Source organism: Ahaetulla prasina, chromosome 5, assembly GCF_028640845.1.
Source record: "Ahaetulla prasina isolate Xishuangbanna chromosome 5, ASM2864084v1, whole genome shotgun sequence".
Classification (NCBI taxonomy): Eukaryota; Metazoa; Chordata; class Lepidosauria; order Squamata; family Colubridae; genus Ahaetulla; species Ahaetulla prasina.
The window spans coordinates 16,636,106-16,654,027 of NC_080543.1; the positions used below are offsets into that span (position 1 = coordinate 16,636,106).

At 41.2% G+C, this 17,922-nt stretch overlaps 1 protein-coding gene across 4 annotated transcripts in view; it reads right to left on the minus strand.

Moving 5' to 3' along the window:
- The window catches only part of MTMR2 (myotubularin related protein 2), a 65,427-nt gene that overhangs the window by 36,148 nt on the left and 11,357 nt on the right, over positions 1 to 17,922 (minus strand). For 3 of the 4 annotated variants that reach the window (XR_009155290.1, XM_058184678.1, XM_058184676.1), the window contains 4 exons: positions 9,055 to 9,130; positions 5,962 to 6,056; positions 2,934 to 3,044; positions 1,965 to 2,066 (listed from right to left, as the gene is read on the minus strand). Coding sequence is in view for 3 of the 4 variants with exons in the window: in XM_058184676.1 (XP_058040659.1) it covers positions 1,965 to 2,066; positions 2,934 to 3,044; positions 5,962 to 6,056; positions 9,055 to 9,130 (384 nt within the window). In the remaining variant the exon portion in view is untranslated. Of the gene's footprint in view, positions 1 to 1,964; positions 2,067 to 2,933; positions 3,045 to 5,831; positions 5,909 to 5,961; positions 6,057 to 9,054; positions 9,131 to 17,922 lie in introns of all 4 variants that reach the window. The other variant, XM_058184677.1, reaches the window with a different exon arrangement.

Below are 17,922 nucleotides of genomic sequence, written 5' to 3' on the forward strand. Positions count from 1 at the left end.
TTTGGGTGAACCGGTATTTCCGACGATCAGCTGGGTGACGATCAGCTGTAACGCACGATTTATATTAGGTAGAATCGTCGGATTTCCTGCTTTCTAGCTAATCTAAATCGTGTGGCACAGCAGATTCCTCCTCCTCTCACTGTTCTACTTACCTTTGCAGACTCGGAAGGCTTCAAAATGTTCCTTTTTTAGCAAACCGCGCGCTCAGTAGCAGACTCACAGAACCAGCAGCAGACTTCAGAGGATTTCACCCGATTATAGCCTTGCTTTTAGATTGGCTTCAAGAAGCCCAATAACTCCCACCGAGATCAATATCCCTTTACTTTCCTGCATTTTCATCTTACAACCACAGTGTATAGGTAAGCCCTCAACTTACAATAATTTGTTTAGTGACCTTTCAAAGTTACAGTGGTGCTGACAACAGTGAGGTATGTGTTGTGACCCAGGCCCAAGTAGGTAGTAGGAAACTCAGTCAGTGTAAAAACAAACAAACTTTATTCGAACAGCTGAGAATTACTTCATTCCCAGCATAGTTCAACTAAATTAAAACAAATTCCTCAGTCCTATCGCAAATCCTGGTCCAACTAGGCAAACTGCCAAAGGCCTTTCTTGGTAAACGTTCAGAAGTCACAAAAATAAATGCAAGACGAAGCAGAAGACGCAGCTACCAATGTTGTTTTCAGCAAAGCCCAAACACTGTTATTGGTCTGTTTTAAGCCTTATGGGAGGAGCCAATCATCTCTTGGCCCTACTCCTGAGTTGTCCTTTTTTGTTATGTCCTCCTCGCCTCCGTCCAAACGATGGCTTAATTAGCCGGCTCTTATTAGCTCTGGCAGCAAAAGAGCCAGCATCTGCCAAGAGCCCTCGTTAGCAGCCAAGACGCTGGTGAGTCACAACCTTCAGCTCTAGTCAATCCGTGGATTTGCCTGATACAAAGAGACACACCAGCTCTTGCTGCCTTTTATATCCTGTGGGGTGTAGCTCCATGACTCAGCACTTCCTAGGCCTGCCCCTCCCCTGCTTCTGTTGTTCCCTTCTCTCCAGCCTACGAAATCTAGGATTCAGCCAAGCCTGATTGCTGTCAGCTGGGTCTGCAGGCGTGGCCTGGGGGGGGGAAGAGTCAAGGGAAGGAGGCCTCATTATTTCTTTCACCTGGCCTGCTTCTGGCTCCTGGAACTGAGCCAGGGAGGCCGGTGCTTCTGAGGTAAGTCCTGATGGCCCTTCCCCCTCACTGTCCAAGTCACTTTCTGGCAGCAGGCCCGGCTCCAAGGCACTTTCGGCCATGGGGCCAGGTTCAGGGGCGGGAGCCACAACATTTTTGCTTGAGCTGCTCTTGCCTTCTGGCAGCTCTTCTCATTCATGCATTAGGAACAGGCTCTTCCTGTTCCTCTGCCTCACTACTGTCTGCCTCTGGAGGCTCTGGGTCCGCACCTCACTCCCCGATGGCCCTGGCCTCACCTCAGCCTCATCACTGTCCGACTCCTTTGCCAGCTCCGCAGGCTGCTGCCAGACCACAACAGTATGGCTGATGTTCACACCTACGATTTTTGCAGTATTATCATGGTCATGTGATTAAAATTTGGACACTTGGCAACTGGCATGAATTTATGGTAGTTGCAGAGTCGTGGGATCATGTGATCACCTTCTGTGAACTCCTGACAATAGGGAAGCCAGATTCACATAACAACCGTGTTGCTAACTTAAAGCTCCAGTGATTCACTTAACAACCGTGGAAAGAAAGGTAAAATGGGGAAAACTCACTTAACTATTGCACTGATGATGTTACCTAGTTAGGGTAATGAAACATCTGCAAGAAAACAAGCAAGCTCAGAGAGCCCCAAGGATCCCTCACTTAACAACTGCATTGCTTAGCAATGGAAATTGGGGCTCAATTGTGGTTATAAGTCCAGGACTACCTGGATACCTTGGAAAAAATGTTTGTCAGATTAGCAACAAATACTCACCAAGTGATTGGACATCGGAAATGCGTATTTTGTCAAGTTCTCAAATATGGCTCTTCTCGTGCGACCTTCAGGTCTATGAGCGAACCGAACATTCCGGACATCCTACAGAATGTAGGGAAAAAACGAGGTCTTACCAGAAGCCCTTTAGCACGCCATACTGACGATTCATTTGCTGAGAAATTACTTTATCAATTGCTTCCAAATTCCTCCTATGTTATGCCATGGAGAAGAGGAAAAATATTTTGTAAGAGGCAAAACCGCAAGTCTATCACTTTGAACTGGGATTCTTAATCTGGTGTCCATGAACAGTTTTCAAGGAAGCCACGAACTTGGATGGGAAAAAAGACATGACTTTTATTCCCCACTGATCTCTAATTGAAATTTAGCTTTTCATTCAATCGTGAATGTAGGCGACAATGGTCTCCGGGCTCAAAAAATGTTTAACTTCAATGAACCTCATCTAAACTTATTATACCTTAAAACGTAAAAACAGAATAGTGGCCTCTGGTGGCTCAGACTGGTAAGACAGTCTGTTATTAATAGCAGCTGCTTGCAATTATTGCAGGTTCAAGTCCCACCAGGCCCAAGGTTGACTCAGCCTTCCATCCTTTATAAGGTAGGTAAAATGAGGACCCAGAATGTTGGGGGCAATAAAAGTTGACTTTGTATATAATATACAAATGGATGAAGACTATTGCTTAACACAATGTAAGCCGCCCTGAGTCTTCGGAGAAGGGCAGGATATAAATGCAAAAAAACAAAACAAAACAGAATAGTACATTCTTCATTTGGACTGGGGGTTGGATTAAATGATCTTCAGAGTCATTTACAACCCTGACATTTTATGATTATATGAATTGTCGACATCATGCTTTACTGAAGTCCATTAAGAACGTTACAAGCCGTAGCCATTACATGCTATATGGATCATGAACTCAGTATCTTCCCATTCTTGGTAAAACAGTTTACCTTGCACATAATTTCTAGGCCGTATGAATTTTCACCACGACTAGAAGCTCCTCCAATTTTCTCTACTCTGTTAATCACTCCAAGAGGGCCATCTAGAACAAATGGAGGGTTCTGGAAAAAAAATGGAAATTTATTAATAAAGCATCCAGACCAAAGAATTATTGTTAAGACAGAGCTAAGATTTGATATTTTTTTTGACACTTAGCCATGCAATAAACTTTCAAACACGTTCAGAAAGCTGAGGATACCTTTTAAGATTAATGCATTAAATCAGAGGTGTCAAACTTAATTTCATTGAGGGTCACATCAGGGTTGTGTTTGACGTCGGGGGGCTGGGGTGTGGATGGCCAGGGTGGGTGTGGCCAGTTCAATGTCACTCGTGTTGGGGGAGCCTATGATAGCCCAAGCGCTCTGCCAGCGAAAACAGGCTCCTGGGCTCCGTTTTCAGCTGCGATGGTCTCCTGCAACCCTCTGCCAGCGAAAACGGAGCTCCATTTTCACTGGCATAGGCACTGCGGGCCGGTCCTTAGCTGATTCCAGGGTGGCCTCCTGGGCCAGATCTAAGCATCCCGCGGTCGGAAGCTGGCACCTCTGCGTTAGATACTATATACATCCTTATTACCTTTATGTTCCACCATTCCTCAGAGAAGTCAAAGCGTATTACATTGAATCTGTTTTCATTTTACCACCAAAACAAGTTCCCTATGAAATATGGTGGTCTGAGGGAGAAAAACTGGTCAAAATCACTCAGGAAATTTCCACAAAAGTGGATAAACTTGGATCTCCCCAGGCTTAATCCAACACCTAAATGGCTACTCAGCACAAAATATATTTCCCTTTGTTACAGTCCATTTCAACACATGTTTTGTTGTTAGTTGTGAAGTTGTCTGACCCATCGTGACCCCATGGACAACGTTCCTCCTGGCCTATTATCTATAAAAATATAAGCTATGAGAAAATGTAATTTTTAAAGTGGCTTTTTTGTTCCATGCATGGTATGGAAACATGAATATTACAGCTTTGCTTTGCTCCTTCTTATGGCAATCATAAATTTTGCCATCACTGTGCAAGAAATAACAGACTTGCTCTTTGGAGACCGAATCTGAAGTGCTTTACAGTCCTAATGAATATTTGAAGTTGATGAATATCCAGTACAAGCCTTGGTTCATTTAGCCTACATTTATCTACGCTGCTGGCAATGTCGGCTCCAATGTTTTCACAGGTGAGTTTTTCCTGGCCCCCCTTTTCATGAAATAGTTTTAAATGCTGACACGTTATATTGTTTCAATAGAATAATATTTATACAATATCAATTAAAAACCATTGACATTCTATTATTTAGTTAACCTAGGGCAGTGTTTTTTAAAGCATGGTCCTAGGATCCCCAAGGGTTGTCTCTGCAGTCCGCAAAATCAAAATTATTTGCCAACCTACATTGAAAAATAACCAGGGGTGGGCTTCAAAAATTTTACCAAGAGGTTCTCTGCCTGGTTGCTGGATGGGCGTGGTCATGGTGGGCATGGCCTAGTCGGCCTCCTGCACCATGGCAGAGGGGGCATTTTTGCCCTCCCTACTCTCTGGAGACTTTCCTCGAGCCTCCGGGAGGGCGAAAGCAGCCTCCGAAGGCCCTCTGGAGACTGGAAACGGGCCCAAACTTTACCCGAACCTCCGGTAGGCCCACTTTTCACCCTCCCCGAGCCTCTGCATGCACCCTGCACTTACCTGCATCCAAAACGGGCCGTGTGGGGACTCCTGGGAGGGGACAGGTGAGTGGGGCCAGCCGGGAGTGGGATTTGGGGGTTCTCTGAACTGCACAGAATCTTAGCTAGAGGTTCTCCCGAACCCCCAGCAGCCCACCCCTGAAAATAACCCAATATTAAAATCCCATCAAACAATCAGGATAAAAAGCAGAGGCAAAGATTGTCCCAAAGGTGCCTTTTTTTTTCAAAAGGCAACTGGACTTTCTTGGTTTTTTTCTTCTTCAGTTCTGAATAAAAGCTCTTGGATGAGAAGAAAAACGTTTTCAAAGGGAAAAAAAAATCAAGGAAGTCTGATTGTCTTTTGGAAAAAGCATCTTTGGGACAACCATAATCCAGTTGATTGAGAATCTCCATAGACACGTAGAGACAGAGAATGCATCCATTTTAATTTTTAATATGGGAAATATTGATAAATATAACCCATATAAACAAAAGCTCCTTTGGGGATCCTTGGTAATTTTTTTTTAAATAGAAAGGGATTCTGAGATTTTAAAAAAGTTTAAGAAATAATGACTAAGGACAGGGTTTCTCAACTTTAGCAATTTGAAGATGGGTGGACTTCAACTCCCAGAATTTCCCAGCCAGAATAGCTGGTTGGGGAATTTGGGATTTGAAGTCCAACCCATCTTTAAGTCACCAAGATTGAGAAACATTGAGTTATAGCATTGGAAATAGAGAGAAAGAAATATTCTACCAAGATTAATTAAAATGTAGGATGTCGATGACACAAGCATAAAATTGCTTGACTTTTTCATCCAGTATAATGTTAGATGAAAAGAAATGCTGCATCTAAGTATTTGTCAAACAATAAAAAATTTAGTTCTGATTGTTTCATGTTGAAGGCTATGTTGTGTAAATCACTTAATAGATAAGAATGTGAGATTTTTTTCAACTCCACTTTGAAAGGCAAAAGCAGAGATGGTATTCAACCGGTTCGGGCCGATTCGCCCAAACCGGTAGCGGAGATCTGGAGCTGTGCCATCCTATTTAGCCACGTTTTCGAGGCGGGGCACATGCGTAGAAGGCACATGCATGAGCAAATCACATGCGTGGATGGCTGGGCGCATGCGCAGAAGGTGTGCACATGCACGAAGAGAGAGTGCGCGGCAAACCGGTGGTAACAATATCTGAAACCCACTGCTGAGCAGAAGATTCCATCATGGCTCACAAAATGTGCACTGAGCTGTGCTCTCCCTTCAAATAAGAGCTGAGTATCTATCAAAAACAAGAAAAAGTAAAAAAAACAACAGCGATTTATTAAGCCTTACCCTTTCCATGCTTTTAAAATACAGTCTGTAATTTGTAACTGTCAAAGTTCCTCTAATACCTCCGGTAAATGGGCAGATATGAGTAACATCTTTTGCTAGGAAAGAAATTAGAAGTATTATAAATATTTCCACAGGGAACCGTTTGCCATAAGGTTTAAAATCTCTCTTAACCACCCCCCCCTCCTGTTTTTCTAAGGTGAAAGAGTAATTCTGGATTTATGCCGCCTGAAGAAGAAAACAAAAAGAATTTCTTCTCACTACTTCTGCAGACTTGTAGTACAAAAGGATTTTAAACTTTGTGGCAGGAACAAATAAATATGGCCTGACATGATTGTTTTATGGATAGATTTGAGAATGAGAGAGGCACACAGTTTGACATTATTTCCCCTGGAATCTCTGACAAAATGCTTAACCTTTAAACTTTCCCGCAAAGTTATTTTAATGAGCCCCATGCGCAGCTAGAAGCTGAATTCATATAAACAAAGACTTGAAGCCAAGTATTTCTAGCAGGAATTCATCTGACACACGGACCCAGCTACTCCATTTCATTTGTTTTACCAGTTTTCTAGTTCTATCTATCCTACACTCCTTAGGTCAACATGTATGGTATTTTTCGAAGTATAAGACACACTTCCCCCACCCCCAAAAAAGAGGCTGAAAATTTGGGTGCGTCTTAAACTCCAAATGTAGACCCACCCACTGGCTGGCCCTCACCCTTTGGTCTCCGCACGTCCTCTTCCTTGCTGCAAAGATTGCCACCAACAATGGCTTAGCCATTTTGGCCACCGCGCATCGCATTTCCAGCCTCCAAACACTCGATTTTAGAGCCCTTCTAGGCTGCAGGGATCGGCAGAGCACATCGCCTCCGATCGCTGCCTGAAAACGCGATGCGTACGGAGGACGAAAACACGATACACAATGCCCAAAATGGCTACCCGGAACAGCTCTTGCCTTCTCTTAACCCTTCCGCACTTCATGTGCTTTAGTCACTGGAGCTCCTTCTGATGATCAGCTGTCCTTTTGAAGCTGTTTTTTAGCCTCAACGAGGCGTCTGCGAGTGAAGCGATATTCTGCGCTTCGCCCGTTGTTCTCATTGCTGCTCCTTCCGATGATCAGCTGTGCTTTAGAAGCTGTATTTCAGCCCCAAGCAGAGAACTAATGTGCACACGCTCAAAACCAGCAGACTAATGTGCTGAAGCTGACCAGGCTAAGGATGCTAGCCAGATGAATACCTGGTAAGCAGAATTTTTTTTTTCCTATTTCCCCCCCAAAAAACTAAGCTGCGTCTTTTACTCTGGTGCGTCTTATACTCCGAAAATACGGTAATCAAAATCGGACACATGTATTTATGACAGATGCAGTGACCTGGAGTCATGTGTTCCACTTTCTTTGAGACCTTCTGACAAGCAAAACTAATTGGGAAGCCAGATTCACTTAACAACAGTGTTACTAACTTAATAACTGCAGTGATTCATTTAACACCTGTGGCAAGGAAGGTTATAAAATGAAAGGGGAAGAAAAATTTTAGGCTCAATTGTGATCATAAGTCAAGAACTCCCTGTATCTGAAAGAGGATAGATTTTTCAGGAATATGAGTATGCCTGAATAAAATAGAAGTAACTGTGAGGAGGGTTGGCCAAGTGAGGTACACATTGACGCATCATTGGTATTTGGGCTTCTCTGTGCTAGCATAGAGGTATTTTGGTTGAATGTCTTAAACAGGTTCCTTCCACTGATATACACTGATAGCAGATGCTAATATGTAAGTACTAGCTGAACGCCCGTGCTTCACTATGAAACTATGTGATCAGGCATGATAAATTGACACTTAAAGCCTGAACCTTAATGTAGTATGTACAACTCGTAACATCAGAGCATGTTAATATAAGGCAACTGGCAGTTGGAAAAGAGGGGGAGGGGGAGTAGAATGTCCCAGCCCACAGGCCGGATGAGTCACGCACTGGCCACGGTCACGCCTGGTTAGTGACGGGGAAGTGGCAGAGCGTGTTAATCTAAGGCAACTGGCAGTTGGAACAGAGTTTTTTTCAGGTGGGGTGGAGGAGTAGAATATCTAGCTCCTTAGCATCAGAGCGTGTGAATATAATACTGTATATGAAATACTAATGATCTGATGGTCCTTTCGACAAATCCTTTCTTGGCGAGCAACTAGAAGCGAAGAGGAACATACGTGCCAAATTTCAAGTTTGTAGGCTTTACCGTTCTGGAGATTTCGTGATGAGTGAGTGGTATTTGGCTTTTATATATATAGAAGAAGATTGGTTCTGTCTGTCTGCCTGCCTGCCTGCCTGTCTGTCTGCCTGCCTACCTACCTACCTACCTGGTCTGTATGTCTGTTTATCTATCTCTACCTACCTACCTACCCTGCCTGCCAGCCTATCGATCAACCTATCTACCTACCTACCAACCTACATCTATCTATCTATCTATCTATCTATCTATCTATCTATCTATCTATCTATCTATCTATCTATCGTATTTGATGATTCCTAAGGATCATATGACTATGGATACTGTAACAGTCATAAATGTGAAAAATGTGATCATAAATCTCTTTTTTCAGTGCTGCTGAAACTTCAAACAGTCACTGAATGAATGTTTGTAAGTCGAGGACTACTTGTACTTACTTTTTATTCAGGCACACGTATACAAGTAGCCCTCAACTTACAACAGTTCACTTAGTGACCGTTTGAAGTAACAACGGCACTAAAAAGAGTGACTTATGACCATTTTTTGCACATGACCATTGCAGCATCCTTTGGCAACTGGCATGTTCTTATGATGGTTGCAGTGTCCTGGGGGTCATATGATCACCTTTTGTGACCTTCTGACAAGCAAAGTCAATTCACATAACATCCATGTTACTAACTTAAGGACAGCGATGATTCTCATAACAACTATAGCCAGGAAGCCCGTAAAATGGGGCAAGCCTCACTTTTACAACTGTCTTGCTTAGCAATAGAAATTTGGGGCTCAATTGTGGTTGTATGCTGAGGACTACTTGTGGGTCAAATGAAGACTGTCCATGGCTCTTGCAATTTACTTTGACGAGAAAATACAAATAGCTGCACTTACCCATGTCCTTAATAGTTTCTCCTGGTAGCAAAGGGGGCTCTTCCATTTCAGCTAATTTATTAGATTCTCTGAGTATCTAAAACACAAACACAATATCAGGTGCACTCACCTTCAATACTTAAAAGTTCAAGCATTTGAAAATTACACATGGGAAAAAAAGGAAGTCCAACCAACAATGCCTGGCACTAAAATCTATCTCTTGCACTCAGCTTCAACCTACCTGATTTGCAGCTTCTAGGAAAATCTACAGTAGTGGCCAAAATTATAGAATCCTTTTGGGAAAAGTATATTTTTGAGATTTGATGGTTAATAACACCATTTCTTCTTTGGAGTTTCAAGATAATCCTATTTCGCTGCTGGAATGGGCTGGGAATAGCTCAGACCTTAACCCAATTGAAAATCTATGGAGCCACTGACTAAAGAAACTTGGTAGTCAGAAGCGACCCAGTAATAAAACCCAGTTAATAGAGGCAATCCTTCAATCTTGGTTTCACATTATAACAGCTGCAGAACTAAAAGACTTGGTTCACTCCATGGGAAGACGTTGTATGGCCGTAATTCATGCTAAAAATTCCCCAACTAAGTATTAACTGACATGGTGATAATTTTTGTATATATCGTTTTTTCTATGGTGTTAATTTTTGTATATCTCATTTTTTTCTATGTGTTTCCCTTTTCTTCTTTATACTCTAACTGCTATTCTAATAGCAAATCCTTCATAAAATTTACTGCATTACATTCTTGATTAAATTGTCTTTCCATTGATATATAATTTTATGATACTACTCCAAAAAAGTGGTGTTATTAGCTAGTTTTAGAAAATACACTTTTCCCAAAAAGTTTCCACAATTTTGACCACTACTGTAAAAGGAATCTCCCATTTTGTTTTTCTGAGATAATGCCAAGATGATGACATTGCTTGTCTTCTTCATCAAAGCTGGCCGCCTCCTATTTCGTTAGACTCCAGGAAATTACTTTAACAGCCCTTTGGTACATAAATGTTGCCTTTTTCATAGCTTTTTATACATAATTGTGTAATTTTATCTGTGAATTAGTTATTGTTACATGTAAATTATGTATACTGTGGAGAATGTAAATAGCCGAGATTGACTGGTTTAAAAAAAAATCGAATGAACGAATGAAATCAAATCCTATATTATATTTGAATACTGCAATTAATCAATTAAGTATACTTTAAAATAAATCTTCCGGTCTATTTGACTAAGAAGAGAGGAACATTTATTCTTACAAAATTAAGGAAAAGCTTCCTGAGGAGGATCAGACAACTGCTGGCAATAGAAAAAAAGAGAATAATTTAGACACTCTTGAGGGATTTTTTTTTTTGAGTTTTGATGATTTTTTTTTTGTCCTGAAATAGAAAAGATATTCCTAATCTTGCTACTGTTTTGTAAAAGTAGTAGATAAAAGCATTATATTTGCATCTGCATTAGCTCATATTAACCATATACAGAATTCCTGCAAATCCCTACAGAAAATTTCTGTAGTCTGCACACCAGCTAAAACTCTTTATTTAATAAAATGCCTTTATTTTGTGTGTGTTTGATGATTAAAGAAACAGATAGGTGAATAACAGAGTTCCGAACGACTGAAGCCAGAAAAAAACAAACCCACTAATCCTATAGAAAAAGCATTCATCAAAATCATCACATGAAGGAAAAATAAAGTAGAAACCCTATAAGCATACGGGATATTTTACAATAATTCAAATAGAAAAAGCTGTCAAGGAAGGATACAAGATAGAGAACAAATGCCTTCTTGAAATAGCATTTAAAAAAAAATCAGTTCTCTGCAGTGGTGAAATTCAATTTTTTTTCTACCAGTTCTGTGGGCATGGCTTGGTGGGTGTGGTGTGGCTTGGTGGGCATGACTTTCTGCGTGCGCATCTGACATGGCGCGTGCACTTCCGAACCGGTAAGGAAGGTAAGTAGATTTTACCCCTGCTCTCATCTCTGAAAAATCCAAGCGAGGAAAGAGGAATTCATTTTTGTCCGGATTCCAAGGCAAATTGCAGGCATTTGGCAAAAGTTAGATTTGCCATAGGATGATAGAAGAACAAAACCTCTTGTCCGCATGCACTTTCCAATAGAAAGATTGAAAATCGTAACTAAGTCACAATAAGAATGAACACGACAGCCTCGAAGGGGAAATAATGGATCACTGCTCAGAAGGTCACTCCAAGGCCACCAGCTTGCACCCTTCAAATCTGGTTCTTCTCAAATGACAACCAGAGATAATTGCAGGAGAACATTCTTGCTTCAAGATGGGCACCTATGCAAATACTCAAGGACCTTGACTAATTCTGAGATAACTTTTTTTTCTATGCCTGCCTTTTGAAATACCAACCCACTCCAGACACTTCTATTTTCCTTGACTCAGAGACAAAAGATTGAGCGAGGCTGGCTTTCCCCCGATCTAATGTGCACTAAATTTAAATTTTTCCCCTGATCTAATTTGCACTAAATCAATACACTGTAACCTGGTCTTTGACAAGTCTATGACGAGAGAGCTATAAAAAGAAGACAGAGGAAGGACAAAACTAAAAGAAGATCTTGCTAAATAAGCTAAATTCTTTTGGCTTCAGGAGGCAATTGGTGAACGGCGAGGAAGGGAAAAGGAACCGGAGAGTTTATGAGCTCGGATATCTTTTTTTTTTTTTAAAATAAAGGGCAAAGAAGATTGGGTGTATGAAGTCTGCTTGCCAGTTTCAGGGGTGCTGATGCAAGTAAAAATCCCTGCATGCCCTTCATGCTTTCAGGAATATTTACCATAATATCCAAAAAAAGAGAGAAACTCCTGCAATTTCTGATGCAGGTTTTTGCTGTGCTGTTTTTACATTTATTTCTGTAAAAACTCATGCTATCACCTCTCATGCAGACGTTAAAACACGTTCAATGTAATTAAAAAGCAAAAACCGCACAAACAAACACACATTCTAAAACGTAGTCAAGATAAAATGAAAAAAAACAACAACATTATTTTTAAGTAATCAATGGCCACGAGTAATAGTAAAGCATTTTTCATGTGGAAATGTGGGGTGTCATAAGCATGTAGTTGTCCCTGCTTGGGATAAAAGAGCATCTCATCATCAGAAACAAAATTAAAAATCTTGGGTTCAAAAATCCAGATGACCACTTTGTTGTTGTTAGTTGCGAAGTCGTGTCCGACCCATCGCGACCCCATGGACAACGTTCCTCCAGGCCTTCCTGTCCTCTACCATCCTCTGGAGTCCATTTAAGCTCACGCTGATTGCTTCAGTGACACCATCCAGCCACCTCATTCTCTGTCCTCCCATTCTTCTTTTGTCCTCAATCTTTCCCAGCATTAGGCTCTTCTCCAGTGAGTCCTTCCTTCTCATTAGGTGACCAAAGGATTTGAGTTTCCTCTTCAGGATCTGGCCTCCTAAAGAGCAGTCAGGGTTGATCTCCTCTAGGACTGACCGGTTTGATCACCTTGCAGTCCAAGGGACTCGCAGGAGTCTTCTCCAGCACCAGAGTTCAAAGGTCTCAATTCTTTGGCCCTCAGCCTTTCTTATGGTCCAACTTTCACAGCCATACATTGCAACTGGGAAAATCATAGCCCTGACTATATGAGATGACCCCTAGTTGGCAGCAAAGACCCTGAACAAGTCAAAGTTGTTCAAAGTTAGATGAACAATGCCAACAAATTGAGGGCTAACTGGCAAACCACACTCATTGATCAGCAACTGGACATCAAAAGTTTTTCACAAAAACTCGAGTTTTCTCAAATGGCCACTCCTTTTTCCTCCCTTTGAACCTGTCACTCGACTACTTACTCTGGAATGAGAGCAAGAACCATGCTCTAATCTTAGAGCAGATCAGTGGTGAAATCCAAATTTTTTTACTACCGGTTCTGTGGGCATGGCTTGGTGGGCATGGCAGGGGAAGGATACTGCAAAATCTCCATTCCCACCCCACTCTGGGGCCAGTCAGAGGTGGTATTTGCTGGTTCTCCGAACTACTCAAAATTTCCGCTACTGGTTCTCCAGAACCTGTCGGAATCTGCTGGATTTCACCATGAGATTCTTCCTAAAAGGAGCAACAACTTCCTAACTGATTTCTGGAAATTCTAGAAGGAGCCCATTGCTCACAGGTTTCTACCTTGAGAAGGTCAAGATCTTCTGAAGAACCCTCAAGAAACAATATAAAAGTCAACATTGGAAGCCCAGTGTCACCATCACCCATCATCAGAGGTTGAAAGAAAGAAAACAGGAGACAGATCAAACATAAGCAGTGTGTTACCTGCGCAAGGCTTTTGATCAGCTGCAGATTGGCTGGGGAGTGTTGTTATGTGTCAGCAATCCTATTTTCAAGAAAACTTTAGGAGTTTACAATAACCTCTTTAGATAAACTTTGAAGAGCCAATTATCCAGTCCATGAGAAGGGAACCATTACCATCAGTTTAGCTTGGGGTATAGTGAGCAAAAGGGATGCGGTGGCTCAGGGGCTAAGACGTTGAGCTTGTCGAGAGAAAGGTCGGCAGCTCGGCGGTTCGAATCCCTAGTGCTGCCGTGTAACGGGGTGAGCTCCCGTTACTTGTCCCAGCTAGCAGTTTTGAAAGCACTAAAAATGCAAGTAGAAAAAATAGGGACCACCTTTGGTGGGAAGGTAACAGCATTCCGTGTGCCTTTGGCATTTAGTCGTGCCGGCCACATGACCACAGAGACGTCTTTGGACAGCACTGGCTCTTCGGTTTTGAAACAGAGATGAGCACCGCCTCCTAGAGTCGGCAATGACTAGCACGTATATGCAAGAGGAACCTTTACCTTAGTACATCTTCAAGATAATGGAGGATTTTATTTAAGAGAATGGAGGAGCTAGGGTGAAGAAGCCAACATCACTTTTCCAAGATGCAACTTATTTGAAACAAGAATTAAAATCTCAATTTATACTGGTTTTCCAAGTTACACACCTTACCTTTAATTAAAAGGACTAGTCAAGGGCAGATAAGCAATGCCGATATCAATATTAATTATTTATTTGAGCTACCTTTATATGATATAAGACATATATCTAATGTCCCCGCCCCCTATTTTCTTCACAATAACCAATAACCCTTGACCTGGGTTGGGTTGACAGAGAGTGATGGACCCAAAGTCACCCTATCAGCTTTCACACCAAAGGGAGGACTAGAATTCATGGTCTCCTGGTTTCTAGTCCAGCACTTCAGACACTTCTCCCATTTGGCTTTCTTCTATATTGGAATGCAGAAGAGTAGGCTTAAGTAAGTAGATGGATACAAATGGATTTATTTTATCTTTCTCACTTTGGGCTTTGTCCCACCAAAACCATAATTGGTTTTGTTTAGAAAAGGCTTTGGAACAAAGCTCAACAAATTGGATTCAGACGTTTTTCTTTTATTTATCTTTGTCACAACAGTATACACAAACATCGTCATAAATAAAAACAACACACGAAAGAAATATATATATATATATATATATATATAGGTAAAAGTATGCAACAGCTATGTTAATTTGATATAATGAAGGGAACAATAGGACAGGAACGGTAGGCACTTTTGTGCTCTTATGCACGCCTCTTATAGTCCTCTTAGGAATGGGGTGAGGTCAATAGTAGACAGTTTTTGGTTGAAGATTTTGTGATTTTGAATAGAGACTATGGAGTCAGGTAATGAGTTCCAAGCGTTAACAACTCTGTTACAGAAGTCATATTTTCTGCAATCAAGTTTAAAGCGGTTGACATTAAGTTTAAATCTATTGTTTGCTCTTGTATTGTTGCGATTGAAGCTGAAGTAGTCTTTTACAGGAAGGATATTGCAGTAGATGATTTTGTGTGTTAAACACAGGTCATGTCGAAGTCGGCGGAGTTCTAAATTTTCTAATCCCAGGATTTCTAGCCTGGTGGTATAAGGTATTTTGTTGTTTTCGGAGGAGCGAAGAACTCTTCTAGTAAAATATTTCTGGACGCGTTCTATTGTATTAATGTCAGAGATGTGGTATGGGTTCCAGACGGATGAGCTGTATTCAAGAATAGGTCTGGGAAATGTTTTGTATGCTCTACTTAGTAGTGTAGAGTTTTTGGAAAAGAAGCTGCGTAAAATTAGGTTAACAACTCTTAGAGCCTTTTTTGCTATATAGTTGCAGTGGGCTTTGGCATTTAGGTCATTTGATATGAAAACTCCAAGATCTTTGACAGGGTGGGGGTCGTCAGTAAGGTAATGACCATCAAGTTTGTACTTGTTGATAGGGTTCTTTTTTCCAATATGTAAGACTGAGCATTTGCTAGTTGAGATTTGGAGTTGCCAAGTTTTAGACCAATCGGAAACAAAGTCGAGGTCTTCTTGAAAGGTAGAAGTATTGTTAGTGGTATTAAATAGTTTGACATCGTCAGCAAAGAGAACACAATACTTGAAATAAGGTCACAGAGATCATTAATGTATAGTATGAAGAGCGTTGGTCCAAGAACACTACCTTGGGGAACACCACTTTTGACAGGAACAGGATTTGATATAGCGTTGCCAATTGACATGAATTGACATGAAATTTGAGCTGTCTTCTCTTGTAGCTTAATTTTTTTTTACCCCAAAGTAATAAAGCTGGATGGAAAATTCCACAGCAACTTATTATAGCATTTTAAGGTGAAAGGTGATAATTTAATCATTTCTGTCTATCTGTCTGTCTATCTATCTTCTCTCCCTCCCTCCCTCTCTCCCTTCCTCCCTCCCTCTCTCTCTCTCTCTCTCCCATCTATCTACATCTATCTGAAAAAGAGAATGACAAATTTTACTTATTTGTGGAAAGAACTTATACTGAGGCTGAACCACATCAATTGCTAGTTATAAGCAACACAATAATTTTCAGTAAGAATATCTGGTAAAAAAATATTTATTTCCACTATAGTAGCTTTCTTTCTTTTACATTCAATCATAGGCCATACAATATAAACGAGTTTTGCATGAAAGTTACATCATAGGGTGTCAACGTGAAACACACCCAAAGTCCAAAGCTAACAAAAGGATCAGCTGTTGGTTCACCTAATGTGGCATTCATTTCCTAATCCTAAGTGCCAGGTCAAAACATAACAGGAAGGGTTCATGGAAAAGCAGTTATATTTTCCTCTTTGGCCAAGTAGCACTGAGGATGTGAACGTAGTGAACAGTGACATAAACATATAATAGTATCAGTTATAGCGTAGGGCAGCATCTGGCGAATTTGGCAAATCTCCCTAAAGACAAGCAGGATTGGCCCTTGTGGGTACCTGGATGGAAAACTACTAGAAAAGTCCAGGATTGCATCCCAGAGGAAAGGCTAAACTACAAATTGGGGGGGGGGGATCAACCCAGGAAAAAAGGCAATAGGAACCGTTCTACAGGTTCTACGATGAATGAATATGTGTTGACTTCAACATGTATCTGACCATCAAAAAAAAACAAAAACGAAATGAAATATAAACATTTCTTGCACATTAAAAATGGGGTTAGGAGTTTTCTGAATTTAGGTTGAATATACTGAATACACTCCATTCAGTGTGTATTTTATATATACACATAGGAGCGGTCCTTGATGGTCTCTGAGGTTGCTTGTTTTCTTGTGGACGTTTCATTACCCTAACTAGGTAACATCATCAGTGTTAGTAGAACAGAATAGAATAGAATTTTTATTGGCCAAGTGTGATTGGACACACAAGGAATTTGTCTTGGTGCATATGCTCTCAGTGTACATAAAAGAAAAAATACGTTCATCAAGGTACGACATTTACAACACAAATTATGGTCAATATATCAATATAAATCACAAGGATTGCCAGCAACAAGTTATAGTCACACAGTCATAAGTGGAAAGAGATTGGTGATGGGAACTATGAGACGATTAATAGTAGTGCAGATTCAGTAAATAGTCTGACAGTGTTGAGGGAATTATTTGTTTAGCAGAGTGATGGCCTTCGGGAAAAAACTGTTCTTGTGTCTAGTTGTTCTGGTGTGCAGTGCTCTATAGCGTCGTTTTGAGGGTAGGGGTTGAAACAGTTTATGTCCAGGATGCGAGGGATCTGCAAATATTTTCACGGCCCTCTTCTTGATTCGTGCAGTATACAGGTCCTCAATGGAAGGCAGGTTGGTAGCCATTGTTTTTTCTGCAGTTCTAATTATCCTCTGAAGTCTGTGTTTTTCTTGTTGGGTTGCAGAACCGAACCAGACAGTTATAGAGGTGCAAATGACAGACTCAATAATTCCTCTGAAGAAATCAGTGTTAGTAAGGGGTGCTGTTTGCTGTCAGTTTATATCAGTGGTGAAATGTAAAATTTGTTATTACCGGTTCTGTGGGCGTGGCTTGGTGTGTGTGTGTGGGGGTAATGTGACTGGTGGGCGTGGCCAACTTTTTTTTTTTTAACTTTTAAAAGCATTTTTTCTACAACCTCTTTGGCCGAAGAGGTTGTAGAAAAAAATACTTTTAAAAGGCTCTGACGATCCCAGCTGAGCCATGCAATCATCAGAGGCTTTTTTTTTTAACTTTTAAAAGCATTTTTTTGGCCGAAGAAAAAATGATTTGAAAAGTAAAAAAAAAAACAACCTCTGATGATTGCGCGGCTCAGCTGGGCATGGGCGGGGGTGGGGGCAGGAATTTTTGCTACTGGTTCTCCAAACCACCCGCTGCCATCGCTACCCGATCGGGCTATCCGGTCTGAACCGGGAACATTTCTCCCCAATTTATATTCTATCTAGTGACTTTTGCCTGTCTGTGTGGGTGGGGGCAGTCTTAGAGATTCTTTGGTTGGGCTGTTTACTGATGGCTCTTAGGCAGTTTCCTGACTGGGGTATTGCTTACTTGATTGTTGGTCTAAAGTTAACCTTGGAGTTAATCTTGCCTGT